The following is a 25,250-nucleotide window of genomic DNA, read 5'->3' as shown; positions in this document are numbered from 1 at the left end:
GAATGGAACAGTCTATCAAGCACTTTCACACACCAAATGAAAGCTACACCACATACAATCTGTCAGTAGGCCTATGGTACATCTGTATTTGTTGTGTAAAGCTTGGTCTAGGAAAACAGAAAACTGCTGCTTGGTAAATGAAAAGCTATCTTTTTGGGGCATGATACTGGCATCAGAAATGTGGAGGTAAGTCTCTAACTGTAAATCACTCACCAATTGAGGCTTCAGTCAGAGTGATATTTTTTTCATAACCAGTCACCCTGCACTTGTAGCGACCACCATTCTCTTGATCAGTGAAACCTGTGATTGTTAGCCTGCTGCTGCTTACTCCAATTCCATCAACTTGCATGTTACGTCTTGCATCAGCTGCCAGAAAAACAAACAACAATAATGCATCCTCAAACAAAACTACCTTGCTAAGCCCATGTCCAAGCCTAGGAGATTTGTGACCGGACAAGCACAAAATTTGATTTGCAAATGAGAGAATACCATCCAAAACTTTCAAATTGAGGACAATATCATCAAATCCAGACATGGCACTACCCTAGAGGTATTTGATGACTTTTAATACCTAGGCACTCTCATAGAATCGACTGAGAGTGAGACGACCACGAAGACAGCTTTGGCAAGGGGGGGGGCAGAGATCTGGTCTCCAGTCACTGATGGTATCAAGAGACGTTTCTTTATTGGAAAGGTCGACTCTTTACTCCTGTACGCGTGGCAGAGCTAGAAATTTGTTATACTTTTTGTTAGCATCTTTTCATAGGAGTAGTTCCCCTATACCAATGCAGTTTTAGTTTAGAGTTCCCCTGTATGCTTCTGTTAGTGTATCCCCCTGTTTATATACTTTGGCCATTGCTTGACCATCAACCCATATAACTTGGCCCCTATGTTCTGACCATACTTAATTTGGAGAGCAGATCAGCAGAGACGATACCACTGTTCATGTATTTGTTCCTCCTCACTGGAGTGTGCGTTTCTGCCTGAGTCAGGTTTTTGTCTGCTTCTAAAGAGTGATTCGGTGATTGAAGCAAGTCTCCTCACTAGATCTGTTTTAACACACTTGTGTTGGTTTTAATCTGTTTAAAGTTCCAGTCTTTTGGTGTCATTTCAGTCTTTTAGCCCTTTTTCCCCCTTTTTATTCAGTACTTTTTCATTAATAAATTCTTTTTGTCCTTTTTTGAAGTCAAATACTGGTGTCTGAGTCCCTATTAATTCAGTTTCCTGCAACCTTTCCCTCAACAATCTTTGGTTTAGATTTTATTTTGGTTACATTTGCAAGTTCCCCACAGCGTGTCATTTTGCCTGTTACATATGGAACGTACTAAGGATGCTGACAGTTGAGCATAAGAAAGCTCTGGACAGTGTTGACATGGATGCTAGAAATGACACTCATCCTCAGCATTTAGCTACAACACACTATGCATGGTATTTTCCAATATCAGGGTGAAGAGCAGGCTGGTGGAACACTGTCTATATCACCCAAAGCTAGCTGTGAGGTCACTAGTACTGCAGAAACTCATTAATAGAGCTAGGGGCTGGAGCAAGAGATTCTCATACATCAACAAGCTGAAGAAGGATGAAGCAGAACATGAAGCCAAGACTGGGAGTGCACTGTACTGAGTGATGGTCCTGCAATTGGGATAGCTTACCCAAAAAAAGCATCTCTCCTGATGGTAATGTCCATACAGGTGTGTCTCTTTCACCCACCAGTGTAATCACATCTTCTGTTGAGCATATCAATCTGACATCCACTCCACCTTCACTTTCTTCAGCGGTAACACTGAGCTTCAAATCAATGTCCTCTAAAAAGTTAGAATACAACATCAAATCACCGTCAGTATCATGTCATTCAAAGAATATTTGAAAATATTGAAAAGGAAAGACACCAACCATCTTGGGTTCAATTGAATGACACTGCTAAGGGTAAGAAATTCATCTAACACATGGGCACTGCACAATTCCAAAGTCGAGTTTTGCTTGGCATGCAAGTGTATAGACCTCTTATAGTCTAAGGATGTGAGTGAAAATATTTATGTGTACTTGCTGTGTAGTCACGGATCACTGTTTCAAAACAATAATGGACATTAGTATTACTTTACCACATGTCAAGACTATTACTACCTTTCTTTTTAACTATCTTTATGAATGCCAAAATTTTTCCTGGGTTGATAATCCTTCAAGATACGCATACCTTTAGAACATCCCAAGATGACATCAAAATCATGATCCCAGGAGAAACCGTATGGATCATTATAAAAGTATAAATTAAGACAATCAAACAGAGAAGCTTCTGTGCCATCGCAGGCAACTCCACTTAACATGACAGACATGGTTCGAACATAGTTGTAGTCGGGTTCCGCTCTGCAGATAATGAGAGATTAAAAAGAAACAAAAGATGTCAGATGAGTCACATGCAATTAGATGCTAAACATACTCTAACAGAGTCATCCAGTGTGTATGCAACTACGATGTCTTTCACAGCATGCATTTCGACAAGTTCAGTTTTCTAATCAACAGAAATAATTCAAAGCTCTGAGTCTCACTAATTTATTGAAGAATTGGAACTCTTTGTCAATAGAATGTAAAAGGGCTGGCTGAATAAAGCAAGAGGTCAAATAAGAAGTGAAAAACTTCAGTTTTCTTGAAATAATGATTTACATACATGGAGCGGGAGATGGATTTGACTCCTTTGTATCCCAGCTGACGACAGGCTACTTGAGCATCAAAGATATCCCAGCCAACATTATTAATGGTTCCCCATTCATTATTGTAGAACACTTCAAGGATGCCTTCATCTGGTGATGTTCCATTACTCAGACGGATATCAGTCTCTCCTGTAAACCATTCCCAAATAGGGAAGTGATTCATTACATGTTCCACAACTTCACTTTTGACATTTATTTGGGGCATCAGTTATCACCGGTGTACTTTGCCGATAAACAAAATCACATTTGGATAAAGTTTTACCCTGGACATTAAAAAAGCAACACTACATAGAACTTTACAAATCTGCAAATACCTAACATCAACATTGATCTTGAATTTTTTGTGAATTTATTTCTATGTACATACAAATTGGAATTGCTAAGCTTAAGATCAACATTATGGTACAGTTACTTTGAGAAAATGAAACACTGAATGCAGACGTTTGACGGGATTTGCATATGACTGTTTTGGCACTATAACATTTCAAAAATAATTCAAAGTGTAGACTATTGGAAAGTTAAAGAGAATGGTTCAGGACCAATGTGGACCTACTTGATCCCGTGTCACACACCACCCCTACAGTGTCTCTACAGTAATAAGAGCCTGCTGTCTTCTCTAAGGAATCATCTGGGCAGTCTGCAAGAGATGCTTCTTGGCCCCTGCACTTGGACGCTGAGACATGCATGGTGCCACTACCCCTTCCAAATCTCCTGTCATTTAAATTTGTTCCAGAGAAAAGTGCTTGACCATAGCCAAGTTGCCTGCAGATAACATTTGCGTTGTCTCCATCCCATTCAACAGGGACACAGAGATATCCCCACTGTCCATCCTTGTAGTACTGGACAAGTCCTGAATGCGGCACTGAGTAACCACTGATTAGACGAACAGCGCCCTCAACTGTGAATAAAATCATAATAATTCGGTTAAGCAGTGTACAGCACAGGTATAAGCAATGAACAATGACAGGGGAATGACTTTATTCAAATAGCTTGAGTTGGCTTATGATTGACTGACTTGTGGATTTGCAGGGATTTGTGATGGACTTGACCACAATGGTACATTTATCATACATGCATTTTAAACCGTCTTGTAATTTTAGCCCGTCATCAACTGTATAAAATACATGAAAAAAACATGGATTGTAATAAGTAAACATACATGTGACTAACTTAGAGACTGATGCAGTGAATAGACTAATGTGAGGGTCATGTTTGTTTGTCTGGGGATAAAGCTACCTGTATTTCTTCAGAAGTAAGTTCCCAAATCAACAACATGAACATCCAAGACCTGGAGTACACTCTCCACAAAGTTAGCCAGATATTAAAGCCAGAGATGTCATTTTTGATTTGAAGCAGTTTGTTTCCTTCCCCATCTATCATTTAGCTGGCTTTCAGGGGTGTAATTCCAATCATGTTGTCCCTCACTGTGGCAGTGAGCGTGGAGTGTTTAACTTTCACTACCAAAATGGTAGAAAGTGCAAAGCATATTGTACTAATTTTCTGGTCATAAGGTGGGTTTTTGAATGTAGGCTTACTTTATTATTCTATATCCAGCAAGAAATGAGACCGAGGGGCCCTTTCCCAACAAGTCCAATCGCTATGCACACTCTAGACTATTGTTACCTAACACATCCCCCTAGATGTCTGAAAAGAGTTCCTCAGATTACAGTGAGCTATGACCAACAAAGCAGAAGGGTTCTCTCTATCTCATATCTTGCTTCATATGTATTATTCTCAAGATGAAAAGAGGGAGGTAAAGATATAACAACCAAGAAACACTTTGAATTCAATATAAAAAAGGCAAAATGACAAAAGAGGTCTTTAGATGTGCACATGTAGAACCTATTCACTAAAAACCCTGATGAGCTATGAGTTCTCATTGATGAACAAAATTGGCAAAATGTGACAAACAATATACAGAGAAATTGGAACTGTTCATCTGGAGAGCTTGTAGCTTGGTTGAAGACTGACTGTCTTAGGATGAACCATGTAAACACCTACAAGGGCGACGATGATAAACTTAACTCCAATAAAGTAATTATTACAATTTAAACTACATGTATGTTGCTTGATGCATTTTGTTAGGGCTGTGCCGAATATCCAAATAATCGATTATCAATTATTCGAACATCATTTTTCCAAATTTGAATATTCAAATAAAAAAATTCATGAAAAGGGAGAATTTTTTTGTTTTGTTTTAAATGAGAAAAGTTGCATTATGGAGGCTTGTTTCAGGCAGATTCAAATGAAACGTGACAGAGATGTCACAATTCAAAAAGTAAATTACTCATTAAAAAATGTAAAAAGGAAAAGAATTTTTTTCCAGGGCAAGAAGTATTGTTTGTCTCGTAGATTTTGCTACATCATGGCTGGAGATACTCCTAGATGTAAGAAGCTATTATAGTGGTTATAATGTACAATTGTGTGTTGTTGCAACTGAATCATACATGGTTTGTTATTAACAATCTGCTGATCAGTATGACAGAATATTTGGATATTCAATTAAATTAAATGTTGAATATTCAAATAATGAATTATTTAAAATGACTCAGCCCTACATTTTGATGACTGAGTGCAAACTTAGTCCCACAGCAACACAAAATATCTCGACTGGTACCTAGACAATTGCACGTATTTGGAATTGAGAATACTTGGAATGACTCAAGAAAACTTGCTGCTGAAATTGGAATATGCACATGGTTTCCTATACAAAAATGCCTTAATATTGAAATATTGGCTTTGCACAGGCATCCTTAATTCAGATAATCTATCCACATTTGGGAATATTGTTCATTATAATCACTTATTCTCAAGAGCCCGCCTTATCAAGAGAGTACCCCAAGTGGCCTGGAATGTTCCCAGCTTTGAGACACTCATTAGAACTAAAGATATTGTCACAGGTTAATCACTGTACCTGGTGGCCTTGTGGTTGGAGCTGGCCCAAAGATTTCATCCAATGACAGCTGTCTCTCAAATTCTTTCCTGGACACTTCCCCAACAAAGCAGGTGTAATTTTCTCGACTGGCAGAGTCCACATAATTCTCCAAGACCAGAGTTGTGGTGTAAGAGTTTGTCTTGTCAATCCGTACAGGGCCACTGAGCTCTAGTGATTCAATAATATGTCCAAGACACATACACTATGTACATGTAGGCACAACTCTCAGATTGCAATCTCTTTCGTTTGAGAAAAGGTCAGTATATGCAAGTCTATCATGAGCAGTTTTTAAAGGGCAATACAAAAGCTGTCATAATGCAGTTAGAATTTTTTTGTATAATTTTTATGAGATCAAATTAAACAACTGGTTTGTAAATTTAGTATAACAGCCAAAGGCTCTACAAGAAGCTGACTTCAAAAGTTGTGGGTTTCCTATTTCTGGGTTGATGAAAACGGTGTTGACAAACCTTCAATGACAGTGTCTCCAATCATCCACCCAGGCCGCATCTTAGGTGAAAGATCATAACTACATGGAACTCTCATGTTGACACCAACAGAAATGTCAGATGTTGTCACAGCCACATCCCCGAAATTCAATGCTGTAATTAAAAAGGGGAAAAATGTGGAGTTAATAAACATATCCTTGGTTAACTTGGTGACTGCTGTATGTGTACACTGCGGCATAGGTACTGCACAAAATGCAGAAAATGGGACATGTAGTTCTTTTGTTTTGAAAAGTCAATAACCTTTATGCAATTTGATACACATGAACGTGCCACATTTGGATTGGTTTTCACACACAACCACAAATCCTGCACAGTAAAACAATTTAATTTAGCAAGGATGTACATATAGGGCTCAAGTGTAGAGTCTGTATGCAAGTATTGTGGTCCAGTAGTTTTGGTGTTACGTGTTGGGTATGTGGGTGTGATAGCAGTGGGTACCTTCCATCACTCTCGAGTTCTTATGGTAAGACATTTCACTGCAACACAGGCATTTCCAAATAGTGCACTGCCAAGAGTTTGGAATGCAGGTGGCCACTGTACACAATGTGCAGTTGAATGGGTTCACACATCCATACATGTACGTGTCAACCGGCAATGCGCATTAGGAAAGGGTTGAAACATTTTGCGCATTGTGATTGGTCCACGGGTTGCAAACTCTTGGTGGGCCACTACTGTGAAACAGCCCTATTGCTTCTCGGCAACAAGACATACATGTACAATGAGACTGCACTAATCTCAAGTGATCTTATGACCCAGTAAACAGGGGTAATGATTATGAAAGGATTTGTCACCACTGAGCATAAAATGCTCAGCATAATGCTCATGCTCAACGCTGAGCATAAAAATCCACATGCTATAATTAGTGATCAAGGTAGATGTAACTCCTGATCATAGGGTCAGGGTTCAAATCCTGCAGTGGAGCATGAATACATGTACACTGTAACCTAGGAGAAATCCCTTTACCCCCACTTGACACTTAAAACCCATGACTGCAGAGCAGAGCAGGTTCTTATTACCAGCCAGCTGAGCCACATGGCACCTGAACTTGCTGTACCAAGCTCTACTCTCTCCAGGGAGTTGAGACTGGTTTGATGTTTCTTGACCCTTTGAGTAGGGATAATGTTATACATTGTCTTCCCCACCAGCACTGGTTAATATGTGCACATTATAAGTATCTCCATTGTTATGACTCGGGTGTAAACAGTAAGTGGGACTCTGGGAGTGTATGTTGGTGACTACACAGTTTACCAATACGGTACTTTGGCACCAAAGTTTACCCGCTGTGGAAAGTGCATGTGCAGGTACACTGAGGTATCAGAGAAGGCAACACTTGGTCAAATTAAGACAAACTTTCTGCGTTACCTGAAATGCAGTGAGGATTTTCTGCCGAAGAAGGAAACACATCACATTCTAACTCTATTGGCCAATCAAAGCCTAAGTCATCCATGCTGACTTGGCATTTTGACTTGGTTTTCAGACACAGATCTCTACAAGGTGGGATAGAATCTCCTGGTCGTTTACATGATGGTAGGTATGCAGCACATGCAAAAGGTTTCATGTAAGCCTTGCATTGCTTGTGTTTACGTCCCTTCAGATGGGAGATAATCTGTCTTCTTCCTTCCAATGATTTCTTTTGGCTCTGGAAGGTACTGAAGCCTGCGTCTAATTCAGGGCCACTGGGTCTTATGATTGGCACACTGGTTTGTCGGTGGATGATCCCTGACCCTCTGCAGGTGTTTACACTGATTGGCTCACAGGAACCTGTGTGTGAGAACAAGTGAAATGGCATTTGTGGTATAAAAACAAAATCAGATCTTTCATGTGAAGTAATATTTCATTTTATTAATGAGAATGCAGGGGGCATGCATAAGATGCATTCAATGGGCCCTTCCTAGACCCAGTATTACATGTAGGTCACTTCTATGGGCACCAGTTTTTACATAAAGGAATGCAGTGTAGGCTGTCCTCTGAATCATCATTTTAGGGCTGGAGGACTGTCTATCGGTCTGTGGTCAAGAGCTAGCCAAAGTTGTGATATCATCTTCAGGCAAACTTGAATTCTCAATGCTGATTGGCTGATCAATGAAAAGTGTGACACAACTGTATTGCATGGTCCACATCAAAAACAGAGTAATGCACGGTTTGAACTCCCCGCAATGTGTTATGTTTACGCTAAAAAAAAAGGAAAACTGCAAAATTTACTTTTAATTCAAAGATGGCAAATTTTGTGCACATAGGCCACTATAATATCTTTACTGCGCAACAAGCTTGAAGATAAATTGGTTCACGCTTGCGATGGTGGAACACAGAATAATATAGTCAGTCCCATACATGTACACACCTGTACCACTCCACCTTCAGCCTTGTGGTATATGGGGCGATGTAAAGACACACTACATGCATTCATGTGACAAATATCAAATCAAGGCTAGCCAAAGTATAGACTATGAAGTGAGTGATGTCCATCATGTCCATAAACTTGATGAATATTTCAAACCAGTCTCGTTTATGCACAGGGTGTCAAGTTACCCCCTGGGCTCCATTGTCCGCAGCGCTTCAACGAACAGGAGCACGGTGTGGGAGCGTGGCAGATGATGGACTCCACGGACTTCTGGAGATAGGCATGATAGGTGTCAAGTGATGTGCTTTCGTTTTCCTAATTAGGGAAAAAGTTCCACATGATATATATACGAACAACACTAATTTTCTCTTGAACTGTTACAACTGCCGTCAGAAAGTGACAACATGTCCTAGTAAAATGTGAAATGTAGCTCAGAAAATTCTGAAGCATAAGAAAACACTTAGCCTACTAATTTCTTAGGCCTAACCATCGACCATGATGTAATTTTAGGGCTAGGTTATTTTCAGACAGGTATCACACTTAGGTTTGTGCACAGCTTTGTCCGAACATGGAGGTAGAATGATTCTACCTCCATGGTCCGAATGGCAAAGTAATGAAAGTGTCAGGTCATTCCGATTCACTCGAAGGTGTCCTGTTGACTCTCGTAAAGAGGTTGGCCTCCGTTTTCACTGGAAATTCAAGATTATGGCCAGATGATCGTTTCAAGTTCATGGGGTTAGCCACGAAATTTTTTTAATCGCCTTTGAACGAAGACACCCCCAAGATAGCAGTAAAACTAAGCGCTCATTTCTGAATGTAGCCGCCCGCCTCTATCAAAAAAAGGTCCGCAATTTGGGGCTTTGTGAAAGAAATACCCCGAACTGGAAACTGCAGTGTATCAGTCCTAAATTCGAGATTTTTAGAAATGTTCTTAAAATGCCACCTGATTATGACCTGTCTTATTGTAAAAATCCCGTGGGATCACAAAATATTAATGAGCTCGCGCGCAGAAACTACAACCATTTGGTGGAATGCACCCAAAGACATTTGAAGCAAGATACGGGACAGAGAGACCCCCGCCTTTGTGTAGGTCATTGTTTGATCGGAATCTCAGGAATTCTTTACAGATTTCTAGGGAGAATATGTTAGGTAATAATTGTCTGCAGTGTGTATAGGGGTTGGACAGGTAAGGGGGGGTACCTCCGTCCCATATCTTGCCCGATATACCCATAGGGGCTGCGGGTAATGAATCCGGCAGAATCCTGCCGAGTGTACGTAAATGAGGAAACGATGCCCGGGTCGCGATGCACAAATCAAGCAGGAACTGATAGCATATGTTGCCCTTTCTTCGCCATTACTGAGAAAAAAAACTTCGCCATTAATTGTTTATTTCAAATTTAGCTCAAGAACCACTGATTTGAATTAAAATGCCATAAACGATTTATCGATTAATCGTTCAGAAAAATATATTACTTTACTTTACTGTGATCGACAGATAAAAGAGGCGTACGAAGGATAGGTAGGCCTACTTGTGTTTTGTTCGCTTCTCACTGCAACTTAATTGGTCTGACAAAAATTTTAATATTCAGCATCCAGTGCTTTAGTATATTGGGGAAACGAGCCATGCGGCTTTATAGACCTTTTTCACCCACGTGACTAAATGTAAACAATACCACCACGTGTGGACCGTCTTGGCCACGGTGATCGCATATATTCCTACAGGCAGCTTCAACCACGTGCAAGTATGGAGTATACAGATATCTCCACTCCTAACAGAGAGATATCTCTATTCGTAAAAGAGATATCTCGATTCCTCATCTCAATTAGGAATAGAGGCTCTATTAATAATAGAGATATCACTATTCCGGGAATAAATGTTAAATTGGCACATCTAGGAATTGAGATATCTGTATACACGGATTAAATGTTAATTTTGCACGCCATATCATGCAAGCGCACGTGCAAACGCTGCATGCTTGACTAGTTACGCGCATGTATAGAGGGGCTTGTGGGGTACCGGAACAATGGGAAGTACCCCAATGGGTACTTGTGAGGTACTGAGACGGTACCCGACAAGGATTTCACGAAATAGATATTTCAAACTTACTCAAAAAGGAAGAATTTTCAAGTGCCATTTATCCGTCTAAAAATGAAGTATTTCAAATAAGGGACGTTGAGTCGAATTTCCAAAGTAGGAAAGTGAATCTGGTTCAAATGGGAGTGATATGAAAATTTTTGCGTGTTGTGTGGGAGTTTTGTACATGCACGAGAACAAAGGGAATACCCCACAGGTAGCTGTGTAAGGTTGAGTTGTATACACATTCAAATCGTGGACTTATAACAAAACGGAACAATAGGGTCCACGGTTGCCGAAGAGTCCACAGTTGGAAAACGTGTACAAAACATATGGGAGGTCTTCCGAAAAAGTTAAAGAATGAACAAAAGAGGAACAATAGGGAGTCCAAGATTGCAGGCGTTTACACACTTAGATGCCCACAGCGCGGTATAAGCAGGTTTTACCCGTCCTTCACTGGTTAACAATTACGACACACATTTATGCCCTGTCTAGCCTCTTCCAAGGCGAGGCAACAACACGATGCGGCGGCACGACGGCCCCCTTGCGTCGTTCCGTCGCGTCGCACCACCGTCTTTTTGCCATTACGTTTGTACACACACGACGCGTTGCATCGTTCGTCCCGTCGTGCCATCGCCCGCCGCGTCGTCCCGTCTTACGTCCTTTCCTTGTTGCATTTTTTCTGCCTAAACGTCGCTCCTTCCGCCGCCCGTCGGGTAGCAGGCGTCATTTGTTACGTCGTATGTCGTACCATGGGTCGCGTATTACGTTGCCTGAAGTACGACGCGAAGCACGACACACGACGTGACGCGTCGTGCGCTGTCGCCCTTTGCTTCATGGTGCTCATAGAGAGCGCCTTACTGTTTTCCTTTATTTCTGTCCCCCGTGCTTGCACACGCAATAGGTATGAAAGGAAGAAGGCCTTAATTATGGTTTTTTTTCATGCATTCATTCCAACTTTGTGTTTTCATTAAGAGCGAGTTGTTGAAGAAAAGTTTTTTGGGGGGTTTTGTCTTGATTTTTTAAAATTAAATAGAATTAGAAAGAGCGTCGCGACCAACTACCAGCATTGTCTCCATAAATACATTAACGTCAGCCACAAAAATGTCTGAGCTTTTCCTGTTCTCATTCTGATCTTTCTAATCAAATGTGAATCCATTCTAAGACATAAATCAATCATTATTGCGTGCTTGCTAATGTGACATGCAGATCTGTTAAACGAGGAAGACTGAACAGAAAGAGACTGACGATGGAATATTCTGAGGGCATAGCAAGGGCTGGGTGGTAACTTCCCAAACCCGTGGTCAAACTTGCGGTCATTGTCTTGAGGAGTGGGAGTACTGCTTGGAAATTACCGGGATGAACCACAGAGAAATAGTTTATACAAACCTACCACAAGTGGGAACTTCCATAACGGTTTTAAAAAGAAATTGAACGGAAATTAGAACAAGGATCGACCAGGTAATTAAAGAGTGATGAATTATGGGCTTACGGTTAATTGTTATTATGGTTATTATGACGGTTAATATGTGACAGCAGTTCTTACATACGTGGATTTTCTATTCTGTTTTTTTCCTATAAAATATGACAGAAACTAGTTCAAATTGATAAATGGATAAAATAAAAACAAGAAAAAATCAAGGCCCGCGGCTTAAGGCATGTATTTTGCAAGCACGGGGGACAGAAATGAAAAGAAACAATGTGCGACAGCACACGACGCGTCACGCCGCTTGCCCTGAAGAAGGTACTCAGTTACCGAAAGCTCAGCAATCACATATTCCGGAGCACCGATTTGATATTATATTCTTGTCAATATTCTAATCGCGGTGCTACGCAGCCCTTCCATATTACGCCGTGCGTCGTGTCGTGCGTTGCGTCGTGCGTCACGTCGTGCTTCAGGCGACGTAATATGCGACGCACGACACGACATACGACGCGACGCTCGACGGTGCAACTTGACGGGCGACGGAAGGAACGACGTTTAGGCAGTAAAAAGGCAACAAGGAAAGGAGACAGCACGACGCGACGGGCAACGGCACGGCGCAACGCACAAAGCGACGCGTCGTGAACAAACGTAATTCAACTTAGCCGACGACATCGCACCATGCAAGGGAGCCGTCGTGCCGTCGCGTCGTGCAGTTTTGTAGCCTAGAGAGAGGCAGAAATGTGTGTCGTAAATAGTACACCATATGTTATAGGCCCACAAGGTTGCTCAGCGGGTAGAATGCATAAGCCCATGCGCCTTAATCAAGGCCAACCAGCAGTCACCTGTGCCACTTCATCTAACAGCTAAGGTCACTCACACTTTTCAGGGTAACCCTTAATCCCGTATTGATCAACGGCGATTATGTACATGTACATGTACACGCAAACTGTGCGCGTACATTACTTTGGCCGACCCTGGGAAAAAGGACACCGTCTGTCATTGTGTCCTTTCTCGTAGGTTTGAGTCAGCCTCAATTATCGGAGTTTCAGGGTCAGGCCTTTAGGCTACCAGATCTTAAAGGACACTTAAAGCGAGTTATACACGCCGACCATTCATCATTTATTTCGCCATGGTGATTGGTTAGCAGAAATCATGCTTCTTGCGACAAATCTATTCTTTCCAATCATGCAATTTTCTGGGGACCTACTTTCAACACGATCTAAAACGGAGGGCAAACGACTGCTATTATGTTTGCATTCATGATCAGAACTTTCTGATCATCACCCTACAGGAACTTGGAAAACACGGACAAGGACAAATCCATAAGTCTGACCTGTTACGATGGTTTTACTTCCGTGGGATCGATGCTGCGACTTTTCCTTTCATTTTAGAACCTAGCTATACCGACAGATGTCTAGTTTCTGAGCACGGGGGGGGGTCAGCGGGGAACTGATTTGGATTTTGCAATTTGTGTAGGCCTAATCAATAATGGCGTCCGCCTCAGTACTAGGAACGTGGGTTTGAAGACTTTTCAGTTTCCGAAATGCAAGGGGGGGGGACTGGGAAGACGATGTTTCAAGGGGGGCGTGCACCCCCACGCCCCCCCCCAGCCGATTCGCTGCCGATTCTGTTATCCGAGGATACGACCCACTCCGTAGATACCATTTGTTCTTTGTCGTTTCTTCTTATACCCTTCAGACATGGCGCCAGACTAGCCTAGGACATGACACTAGACTAGCCTACTTCAGCGAAAAGCACGTTGAAGCACTCGCACGGACGAGTGCACAAACGCCTCTATGTGCGCCGTGATCAGCGCACCCATGAAGTGAACCAAAACGGGATTCACTGCGCATATGTCGGGTCCCAGTTCGTGTCGCTCGGTAGTGTTCACTTGCGGGTGCAGTCCACTAATTCAAGCGAGAATTTCTGGCCAGCTCATTAGCATTAAAAGTATCTTTTGAAAAAGGAGATCGCATGGCCCCCAAAATGGTGAGATTGTGTAAATCTTTGCCAGAATCAACTTGGTCTTTGGGCTTTCATCAGGGAGCAGAATGGCTAAAAAATATAGTCCTAATAATATAGTCCTAAGTGGCCGAGAAAGTTGAGGGTTGTCACTTGAAAAATGGCAGCAAGCAGACTTTGAAAAATCACTTTTGGGGGGTAATTTTGTTTTGAGGGAATAACTCAAAATGTAATCGGTTAACCCACAGAAAATTGAAAAGAAAGTAAAAGTTTATGGACTATATACAATAATTTAACGTGGAAAATGAGACCTTGACACGAGTCTAGCTTGGAAACCGGAGCTCAGTTCTATCTCTCATGGCATGGGGAGATGAGAATGAGAGTTGAGAACGGCTTTACTTTTGGACGTGGCTTTACCACTCACCAGAAATCACTGCAAATTAACCGTCATAAATGCTGTTGAGTAATTTGCGATGTTGTGCTTCTAAAGAGTCGAGCTAATAGCCAAAAGATATTGCGTTGTTGATCTTTTGTCTGTCCGAAATACCAGTCCTATATTAAAAACAAATAAACTTGTCAATAATTCGTTGAGATGAACTGTACCACCACCAGCCTATATTATGAAAATTACCTGACTAGTTCGAACATCATTCCTTCTTTTATGGGTCGAGCGACGACTCTAGTGTCGACTTTGGACCATGCATGTAGTCGACCATTTAGAAAAAAAGACTGGGCATGTAGGCCTAATCCATTTAAATGGTAAGCTTGATTCCTCTATTCACTCATCAATTACCAAGTCCGTGTTACAAGTTCTGTTCACATTCTTTTCAGATAAAAGCATGGCCGTAAATCCGGGGGATGGGGGTACATATCCCCCCACTTATTGAGCGAGGGATTGGCTATTGAATCACCCCCTCCACATTTTATGATGCGCAAAAAAATTAAATTAAAGCGGATTGTAAAGAATTGTTGTGAATTTGATGTGAATAAGCCGCGCAGCCATTAACGTTAATGGTCAAGCAATGGTTTGGCTGACCTTTGTTGACTGGAACGCTAAAGGTATGCGTACATATGATTAATGATTATGGAAACGGCTAAATTAGCATGTATTTGTCGATTAGTATAGCTGCAGGTAAATAAATTAACAGCCCTTTAATGAACTCGGTCAGGTTCCTACAATTGTCATTTTGATGCATTCAACCCAATTATTTGTGGAAGTTCGCATCGCTCAATTGGGTTTCTCACTGCTACAAGCTTGCTGAGTTAGTATGATAATGTGAGACCATGGACACATTTTTTTCACCATGGTAAGACTTGCAAACAACGGCAAAATGTAATGTAAAATTGTTCGACTGTTCGAAATGACAGAACAGTTATGATTTGCAATCTTTGATAAGCCTCTTCCATGGATATATAGGCCTCAGTTTGCGCGGTGTGCTATGAGCGAGTGCGGTTCTTACGCAGCCCGGTGAATTTTGTTTTACGGGCAGTGAGCCTTGCACACACTCTGAGATCACCTTATTCCAAAGCTCCTCCGATGCCAAGACAGATAACATCTTTTATTAAATTCATGTAATAAGAATCTTACTTGTGTTTTCCTTGGTTTGTACCGTGGTGACGCAGACGAAAGCCAAGAGCAAAAAACAGACAAAGTTGGAGGCCATTGTGACAAAACAGTGATGCTTGAACAGATCGTGTAGGTACTCCTAGAAATCAAACTAGCTCTCAGTCCTTAGTCCTGCAAGCCCCTCGATTGCCCGGCATGTATCGTCCAAGTGTCGATCTCAATCTACTGAACCACTCTGCCTTACTTGCACGATATGCCCCAAGGTCAGCAGCTGCACGACCCTCAGGCTGAACAAACTGGCACCAACTTCACCCTGGTTGCAAAATGTTCACATCACTGATCATGTTCCAAGCTTTATATACACCCACGTCCATGAATCTCTTGTGTGACATTTCATGGCGTCCCGTTCTTTGGGTGACCTACAGGGGGTCCGTTAAGCACACATTACCTACTGCTGACACGACATTTCACCATTGCACTTGATATTATAGCTTTATTTCACAATGCTAGTTTGATCCTAGTTCCATCCTATCACGTCACCCTTATAGAAGAGGTCATTGTGAAGTTGAGCAGGTTGGGACTTGTTCCTCAAATTCTAAAGTACTATGAGGGGTGCAGTCAATTAATTCGAAATGAGAATTCCTGGTTAAACAGCACCCCACAGTATTTTTTGAAAAAGAAGATTGTTTTGCCCCCAACATTGTGTAAATCTTTGCCAGGATCAACTCCCTGGGTCTTTGGGCTTCCATCTGAGAACAGAATGGCTAAAAAAATACGGTTAAAAATGGTCTTAAGTGGCCCAGAAACTTGAGGGTTGCCACTTGAAAAATGGCTACAAGAAGACTTCGGAAAAATCACTTCGAATGGGGGGGAGGATTTTGTTTTGTGGGAATAGTTTAACATGACATCAATATTCACCCCAAAATGCAACTTAATGATAAAAACCATCCATGGTAAAACTGAAGAAAGCTGCAGCGTGTTGGTTCATTAACTCTGGTAGCTGTATATAAGGGACATCAGAAATCGCCAGTACTTGCGTCATTATTTTCATGTACGTCATACAAATGACTTCGCCTCAAATCGTTGATATTGATGTTAAACTTGACCCAGTCGGTTATAAATTGACATCAAGTCTACAAGTTAAGCTCAGTACTTTATGTGTGTACATCAAAAATACGAGCAACCCGGCTTATTGAGGAAAATGTGCAGCCCGTTCGGAAGTCGCAAGTTTCTGTCGTGGGCATTGACGTCAATAATTTATTGACAAGATCAAATCAGACTTTTCCTCTGCAATACATCGATGTATAATTGCGATTTTGCACAGTTATTTAGAAACTAAAGGGGAATAACGAAAAAGTCGGGGTTTACCCCCGGCTCATATAATTGACACACCAACCGTTTGCAAATTTTACCCGGTAACTTGCTTGCACGATGTTCGGTTTGCGAAATAGTGTCCCTGTAAACTTTTAGGCTGAGTTAACTTTCATGCAATGTCATGCAACTTTCTGAGCGTTGCGGGCTAGCACGAACGGAAGCACCCCTGATAATTCACATGAGATAGAAGTGAGTGGGTGGATTTGTTGGGCTTAAGGTCAGGGTTTGTTTGGGCATGTCACTGCATGAATATGGCGGTTCATAGTACTTGATGAAAGCCCATGCAGTTCCCAACGTAAGGCTGGGTAAATTCAGTTAGTAGAGCATTCAGTTAGTACAGCATCGGTACGGTGTTTCGAAGTTCGCAGCTTCGAATCCTGTTCTATCTATTTTTTTGTTTTAATATGTTTTCCTATGGTTTGTATGTTGTTATAATATTAAGCTATGAATAAACAAATACAGAATGGTTCAGAAAAAGTTAACTTATGGATTGTTCACGCACTTTCTAAACTTCCAGGGAATTTTGTTTTACCTTGCGTTGATGAGTAGGTTGTATACTCATACACTGAAAGTTGTTTCTAAACAAAATGCTGGATATAGTCCGCAAACTACCAGCAAATCTATACATTCTATATCAGAGTTTTCGTGCTGAAATCTTTGATACTTGCATAGTATTATACACACAGCCACGTTGCACGTACAACCAGCAAAAATACAAGCAAAATACAGGTAGGTAAATCTTAGGCTTCGGATGTTTATTCATGAGTAAAACGCACGAGTGTCTACTACAATGCTTCGTGTGGAAATAGCTGGATTTATACAGATGGCAACTCACATAAACGGGTATATCGTTTACAATCAGTCTGAATTATCGAAGGGCACATCGTCACCTGCAAAGTACAGATTCAGAACCTTAGTTAGTTTGGGAGGCAAGCACCACGCCTCAACGGCACCACGCATGACGTTTCCTGATAGAATGGCAAATGTAAAATTGATTGTCTTAACGAAGGTCTCGATTTTGTCTCTTTGTCTCTTCGTCAATTTTGCCTTAAGTCCATTGTGGAAGACAGGAAAAGAAAAACAGGATATATCTCTGGGCACAGCAGACAAGAAACTGGGGAAGGTTGTGGATATCGGTAAGTCAGTTAACTCTGCACATTCATAGAAGTGGAGAAACCCCAATCTTACTTAAACAAGCAAGAAAATGTCGCAATCCACAGTATTATATGAAGTCCCTGGAGGGAAAGGCAGTGAAAACAAGTCGGCAGAAGATTATCGTGGGGGGGGGGTGTCGTTCCCTCGAAATAATATTTCGTTCCATCGAAACATTAATTATTCTTCGAGAATATTCATTTCTTTCTCTTCCTCACTACGGAAGATCAAATTATTTACATTTGCTAACCACAGCCGGGAGCGACGAGATATCAACGTCTCTCCGTGATGTTTCATCTCAAGAAGATTATGTCGATTAACAGAAGAACGCTTTTCCATCCAACCTTTCATTTTCCCAACGACGCCCTAAGTTTCACTGACTTCTGCTTTTTGTGGTAATATTTGAGCAAAACTCAGCAAGCAAGTTGGTATGTAGCGGTGGTGAGAAGTAACGGAGTGTAACGGTACAGGTTCTGGATAGAATTAAAAGGGGACGGCGACGGAAGCAAATCGACATGCTGAATATACATCCCCAAAGTTGATAGCAATTGGATCATTCTGAAGAGTTTTCTGACGACTTTCACTAAATAAACTCGCTAGCTGCATTCCAATGTAGCTTATTAACTGTGTTATTTTTGTTACTTGTTATCCCTATTTAATGAGGGGAGCGTTTCGCGGTGTATTACCCGTAATTACAAGTTCCCCGTAATCTTTAATCCGCCATCAACGGGGGCCAGTTTGGCAGGACGTCTGTACATAATGACGTTGATGGACTACTAACTAAATGAGGGATTAGCTAACCCCTGTTTGACCACAAAGAGGAAGCTCCTCTTTATCTACATTCATTCGACAGATGTTCAAAACGATCTCGCAGCTTCCCCGTCAATTAATATTAAAATCATTATTTTCCCTCGCGTATAATGTTTATTTACAAAATGTCTGCATGTCAAGTAAACGTGAAAATCGAAGTTACTGCCTAATCATGAAAGTGTCGCGTTTGATGTCTCAAAGTAGGTATCATTCTTTTCTCCCCAAAACCACGGAATGAACTTTAATGTCTAGTTCAATATGCATCGATGCAACACGTAGTAATTACCAACCCATGAGCTGTAACGGACTTTGGCGTTTTGGGAACGGACTTCGGAACGGAGAAGGAAAGTATAAGGGAGCTCTTGACATCACGTGGGTCTAGGTACCTTGAAGCTACTTCCTCCCCTATAAAAATTCAAAAAGTGCACCAATCTAATAATATGCATCAGGGTTGGCTAAAGTATTCAAGATAAATTCAATTAAAGATCTGTAATTGAGAATGAAAAAAATATTTAGAGGGAACGTTTCAAATATATTTTTTTTCATTTGCCCAACTCACGTGTCCCTATGGGGGCTGTTCTACAAGTGAGTTCATGTATTTATGTATTACGACACTACGCTGCCCTTGTGGTGGGCAGAATGAACAAGGAAATTGTGTAAATTAGCTTCCTGTTCCAGGTTTTTAACCAGTATTCTTTATCCTTCGTCCTTCAGAAAAGTGGATCGGCAGGAAACTTCAACAAGTCGACACTTATGCGAGTAACGAGGCTGAGGTCAACTGCACCATACCCGCTATCAGTCGTTTCCCACGTACCTTGTTTTCCGAGAGGCAAAGAGAAAATGGGGCTGTGATACTCAATTTTTTCTTCGCTGTCTATCTCTTCGGCGCCATTGGTTATGTGTGCTTCATTTACTTTGTGCCCTCGCTGGAAATCATAAGTAAAAGTTAGTTTGTCTTCTCTTCTGTGTGCATATAAAAGATATAGTTAGGCAATATATTCAATTGTGAAACTAGGGCAAGGGACATGACCTGATCGACTGATGTGACATTATTTTCTCGCAATGAGTGGATCGATTTGAGAAAAAAAATTGGTAAAATGAAACACCTGCAGTAAAAACCCTTGAAAAAATGTGGAGCTATAGCCCCTAGGCCAGTCAGACCCTATATTGTTTACTCGTTGTAGTCGGCAATAATGGAGCTTTTGCAAAGATTTATGAACGCTGTATGCCCAATGTTTTTTTTAGCTGATCAGATGACTCGAAGGGTTACAAATGCAGATGTTTAAATTTGTACATGAGCAGTGGCTGTACATAAGGAAGGGTTGGAACACGTTTTACACGGAAAAAGTGTGACATGTAGCTTTTTTATAGCTACTTTGATGGAAGTGTGATTTGTAATTGATAGCATCATATAGCATGCTACGTCATTGATAGCCCAATTGCTATACTTTCTGAACAAGAGTGGAGGCGTCGTAGGGGATTGGGAAAAGGCTTTTAAGAATTAAAGTGGCCCTAATATCGTGCACCTTCTTAGTATTTTTGACAATAATTTACCGCAGTGTGGGGCATTCAAGAGGACGTGGCCGGAGCTACATTTATGGCAATAGGCAGCTCGGCTCCAGAGTTTTTTTCGAGTGCTGTCGGTGAGTATTTCGTGATAAGTTTTGGTATTTTGTCATGCATACAGCAGGCAAATATTACAGGAAACTGCTCCACTTTGTCTGACTGTTGATGAAGCTAATTACTCATTAGGATACCATGTTGGAGTGATGCTTTCGTGAATTGCCAATGGTTTCTAGTATTGGAATAGGCTGCACACTGTATTTTAGCTACCTTGGCCAACGCCGATCGATTTAGTTATGAAAGGTTATGCCAGAGAAGTATCTGCCGCATCTTTGTTCCTGTGTACTTAATCCTTACATAACAAGAACCATCTTTGTTGTGAATGTCACAAATAGTCCTTTTCTAGTACCAGAAACCAAGGGTGTTTTATTAATACCGAGATGTCGACAGTGCATATGTTTGTTTGCATATTTCATGGAAGATTAATTTGTTGATTTGACCGTTTCGTATACAGGCCTGCTGTTTTGTTTTACTGTTCCGCCAAGTTCACAGACCAAGAAAACGAAGCATCGAATATATAGAAATAACCCTGCCGTGATTCATCCTCACATGCGGTGCTTCACTATATGTCTATTCTAACTATTTTTGCAGGTACCTTTATAACGCACGACAATACAGGTTTGGGCGCCATCGTTGGGTCATCAGCGTTTAATGTGTTCGTCGTCATAGCTCTCTGCGCGTTGGTTGCTGGTGGGGTAAGACGAAAGACTTTTTTTTTCTGTAGCAATGTCATAGCTTCCCCCAGGTGTTTTCATTCCTGATTATAATCCCTTGTCATTTCTCCTAAATTTTCAATTCGATTTATAATAGTATATCTAAGCCCTTGGTGTATATTTAAATTATTTGCGGCTTTTTATAAAATAAAACACAAAAAATCAAAATTATAAAGAGTTACAGTCATCAATATTCATAAACAGTGAGTGGGTGAAAAGGTTTAGCCATAAATTCAGTACTTTAATATGCCTGTTATTATGATTCCTAATTAAAAAGAGCCACTTATTTCACATTGATTTTCATCAAGCATGGACCTTTGGCAAACATGCAAGAAGCCATAAACGTACAGATATGAATTTAAAAAAACAATTATATTTTAAACTGTTTATATAGGAAACGAAATGAACGTTTGTTAACATGCACTATTGGGGCAATGGCGGCCTGTATGACTGATTGCCGAATACGACTGAGCTTTGAAACTGTTTAGACGTTTCAGCTGAGACAGTATCCATGAATGGAAAATAAAATGTCACGGTCCTATAGCGTCGACAATGTATATGGTTTGGCTTGGCCCATTATCAACAGCATGCCCCTAGGCCTATATACAGTTTGAAATTATGCCCTACACAACTTTATTCCCTACTTTAGGCCTATACGGTGTACTTACTATACAAACGTATTGTCTTTTTAAACATAGAATGGAGGTTTGCAGCTGTCCTGGTATCCAGTCATCAGAGATACAATATGTTGGGTCATTTCCACTGCTATCCTTATAGCTGTAACATATGACGCCATGGTTCAATGGTAAGATCCCCGCGAAGAAACTGCCTGGTTTAGATAAGCATGCAAGCGTGGATCGGGGGAGGGGGGGTTCGAACCCCCTACTCTAAGACCCTCCCCCTCAAGTTAAAATATAGGGAAAATACTATCGAACTGAAGTGCACAAATACCACTGCAAACGTTTCCGCTTGTACTAAAAAATGAGACATTACAAGATCTCCGGCCTGACCCCCCTCCCTGACAAATTCCAGGATCTGCCCCTGGCATCAGAACGTTAATGCTTTTGAAAAGGGTGTAGGGCAGGAGTAACAACTTTCAGAAGAAAGAGAATATCTGTTATTTACTCACGGTAAATCGCTTGTTCAACTGTGAGTGTTAATAAAGATTTTGAGATTCAATTGGTTGTTCTATAGCTTTACCTTCAGAAAGGTGGATTCACTTTAATTAATTAACACCATTCCCTTTTGTCTTAGGGGAGAACAATCCGAAACGAAAACGTTCAGACCAGTTATCTCTGTGAAATGACTGGCACTTTAGGCAGCAGACCTGAAGTTTCAAGTTTTGCCAAACTAATTACCCCTTTTCTCACAAGTTCAGAAAGTTCGGTGTATATAAGGACAGTCAAGTACAAAGTGTACTCGGGTGTCGTGGTTGTAGTCAATGACATTTTCATTGTTTTCATTGCCATTGTCAGTGTCTTCGTCACTGTATAACAACTTTTTGATCTGGTTTCGGTATGTTTCCATTTTCAGGTGGGAAGGTTTCATCATGACACTTTGTTTTGTGGGCTACATCGTGATCATGTACTTCAACCAACCTCTTTCGGCTTTTGTCTTAAAGTGGAGTGCAAACACCACGATCTTTCCATGTCGAGCGCCAAGAGATGAAACATCGGAAAGAACTCAGGCTGCAATGGAAGAAGCGGCAATAATAGTCGCTCATGAAATGGAAGACATTGATGATGGTGGTACCTCCCGAAAATCGTATGGGCTAAACATTCCAGGTTTGTGAAAACTCAACATTAATTAAAGACTTTTAAATTAATTTTTTCAAGGTGCAACATCACTGCTGAATCCGACCGATTTGTACGAATTTTACCTTGGCATTGACTCATTGGTTGCCTCGTCCCCAACTTATAGATGATTGACCATCCATGGATGTCGACTGATATTTACAGAAAAAAATACAACTGTGTAGTTCTCAGAGTCCAACGTTCGCATTCTCAGTTTCTACAAATGAGCATCTTCTTCCGGGGGGAGGGGCAGCACTCAACTCTCAACAGTGGGAGGGGGGCAATTCCAAGGTATGTCTCTATAAAGTGTATACGTATGTGGCTGCGCTGTCCTCGATTCTTGTTTTATACCCCAAGAACATTTACGGTACTGATTGGAACACAGCCTGGGATATAAGTTAATTTAAGTTCCTTATAGGTCGCTGCTTTCCAAGTTCCAAGTTAAGGAGTCCTGGGTGTAGGCCTATTAATGGGTTTTAAAGACCCCTTTAAAAAATCTTCTTTTTGTGCAAAGATTTTCCAGATGATCCATCATCAGATGAATCCGAGAGCGAAATTGCAGTTCCCTCTGTCTTTGATGCACCTACTTCCACCTGGCTGTACATCACTTGGCTTCTAGGCCTTCCAATCATCGTCCTGCTACACTATACTATACCAGACTGTCGCAAATCAGGCGTGTGGCGGCGCTGTTATCCTATAACGTTCTTTGCATCGTGCATATGGTTGGCTGGACTTTCGTATCTTCTCTACTGGATGATTGTTGTAGTAGGTAAGTTAAAACGTTGAAATTCAAATGTATTGTGAGATGCCATTTTTATCATTTATTGACTTTATTAATTTACTTTCAAATTAACAGGATACACGCTAGGCGTCCCAGATACCGTGATGGGATACACTGTTCTAGCGATTGGCACGAGTGTTCCAGATGCCGTGGCGTCTGTTCTGGTCGCGAAGGATGGTAAGTCTCCTTCCACCGTTATTTGGATGTTAGATAGAAAGATTTTAGCGATCAGATTGGTAGTAGAGCTCTGTTAGGATTCTACGTGGTTTTTAAGAGTAGGAATGAACCAATCTAGAAAACAGGTGAATGTGTGTACATGTCTATGTGAACATAATTGCCCTTCCCTTCAGCTTAGTTTGGGCACCACCCATTGCTGAACATGTTTATGAATTATGCTGCTGCGGCTAAATGAATGTATTTTTAAATGTGTTAATTGTTTGTGCTCCTCTAATTTTTAAAACCTGCTTCATTTCTCTTCGTCCTGCCATGAGTATTTTCATTTATTTATTGTCCACTCGGGACCGGGGTTTTATGTCGCATCTTTATTGGCCTTTGAACGAAGTTTGGTTGAGTATTGAATAAGGATGATTAAATATTATATAAGTGATGTCAGATTAATTATGTAAAATAGCTGAGGTTGAGCTAAGTATCTGATACGCTGTGTAGGTATGACAGGTTGGGCGGCATCGAATGAGTGAGATTTAGGGAGGTGCATCGTGACACTGGATGAGATAATTATGTGATGGGTTGAGATGATGAATGTGATGTTAACTGAGGTAAGTAAGTTTTGGTGAGATGATGGTTTTAGGTGAAATAATGTTATTCAACGTTAAGTTGGTCAGTCGGATTAGATGGTATGAAAGAAAGGAAAGTTAGATGAAGCCAGGGAGATAGTTGACAAGTTTTGAGGGGTGATTTTTCGGAGCTGAATAAGAACAAACACTTTCAAGCAGGTCTCCGTTAACTCAAACAATTTCGCATTTTGCAGGTTTTGCTGATATGGCCATGGCAAACATTATCGGTAGTAACATCTTTGAAACCTTCATTTGTCTTGGATTCGTTTGGTTCTTGAAGAGCTTGATGACTATTCCTGTGGGGACACCAGTACCAACCAACGCCGAAGGCCTGACGGTCACTTCCATCTCTTTGCTGTTTGCCGTTTTGTTTATCTTTGTTGCCATTCATAATAACCGATGGAGATTGGACTTGAAAATTGGCATTATTTCACTCCTTTTCTATATCATATTCATCGCGTGGGCAACTCTGAACGCTGAGGGCACTTTTGCATTTGACAGGACAACGCCCGAGCAATCGCCATGTCCTTTCAGTCTATTAAATTTATGAAATCTGAAGTAAATGGCAGCAATTTCGAACTTTATTCAATTATTGTATATAAATTCAGGTTAAACATGCAGTTCTTTGATGAAACTGGAAAATACATGACAAGAAGAGACCATTAAAGGACATTAAGTAATATTTTGGTAA

The 25,250-nt window shown here is 41.0% G+C and overlaps 2 protein-coding genes across 8 annotated transcripts in view; one reads left to right on the top strand and one right to left on the bottom strand.

Annotated features, from left to right (window-relative positions):
• LOC110984704 (scavenger receptor cysteine-rich domain-containing protein DMBT1-like) overlaps window positions 1-15,993 on the bottom strand; it is a 47,047-nt gene extending 31,054 nt beyond the window's left edge. For 3 of the 7 annotated variants that reach the window (XM_087136688.1, XM_087136685.1, XM_087136684.1), the window contains exons 1-9: window positions 15,541-15,993; window positions 7,512-7,910; window positions 6,111-6,242; window positions 5,623-5,811; window positions 3,262-3,606; window positions 2,666-2,837; window positions 2,195-2,364; window positions 1,653-1,805; window positions 214-366 (exon numbers count right to left, since the gene is read on the bottom strand). In XM_087136688.1, the coding sequence (XP_086992814.1) occupies window positions 214-366; window positions 1,653-1,805; window positions 2,195-2,364; window positions 2,666-2,837; window positions 3,262-3,606; window positions 5,623-5,811; window positions 6,111-6,242; window positions 7,512-7,910; window positions 15,541-15,616 (1,789 nt within the window). In that variant the 5' untranslated portion in view covers window positions 15,617-15,993. Of the gene's footprint in view, window positions 1-213; window positions 367-1,652; window positions 1,806-2,194; window positions 2,365-2,665; window positions 2,838-3,261; window positions 3,607-5,622; window positions 5,812-6,110; window positions 6,243-7,511; window positions 7,911-8,490; window positions 8,630-15,540 lie in introns of those variants that run through there. The other 4 variants (XM_087136683.1, XM_087136687.1, XM_087136686.1 and 1 more) reach the window with 2 other exon arrangements.
• On the top strand, window positions 15,715-25,250 carry LOC110984696 (sodium/potassium/calcium exchanger 5-like). The gene is made up of 11 exons (XM_087136761.1): window positions 15,715-15,782; window positions 17,566-17,622; window positions 17,947-18,029; window positions 19,570-19,800; window positions 20,415-20,498; window positions 21,070-21,173; window positions 21,890-21,996; window positions 22,725-22,975; window positions 23,499-23,753; window positions 23,841-23,942; window positions 24,754-25,250. The coding sequence occupies exons 1-11, from the start codon at window positions 15,715-15,717 to the stop codon at window positions 25,107-25,109; spliced, it is 1,698 nt and encodes a 565-aa protein (XP_086992887.1). The 3' UTR covers window positions 25,110-25,250.

The sequence above is a fragment of the Acanthaster planci genome, linkage group LG05 (assembly GCF_054643075.1).
Source record: "Acanthaster planci isolate LZ-2023a linkage group LG05, COTS_SCS, whole genome shotgun sequence".
In the NCBI taxonomy this organism is placed as follows: Eukaryota; Metazoa; Echinodermata; class Asteroidea; order Valvatida; family Acanthasteridae; genus Acanthaster; species Acanthaster planci.
The sequence above is the reverse complement of the archived record's forward strand: the minus strand, read 5'-3'. Positions and strand labels throughout refer to the sequence as shown.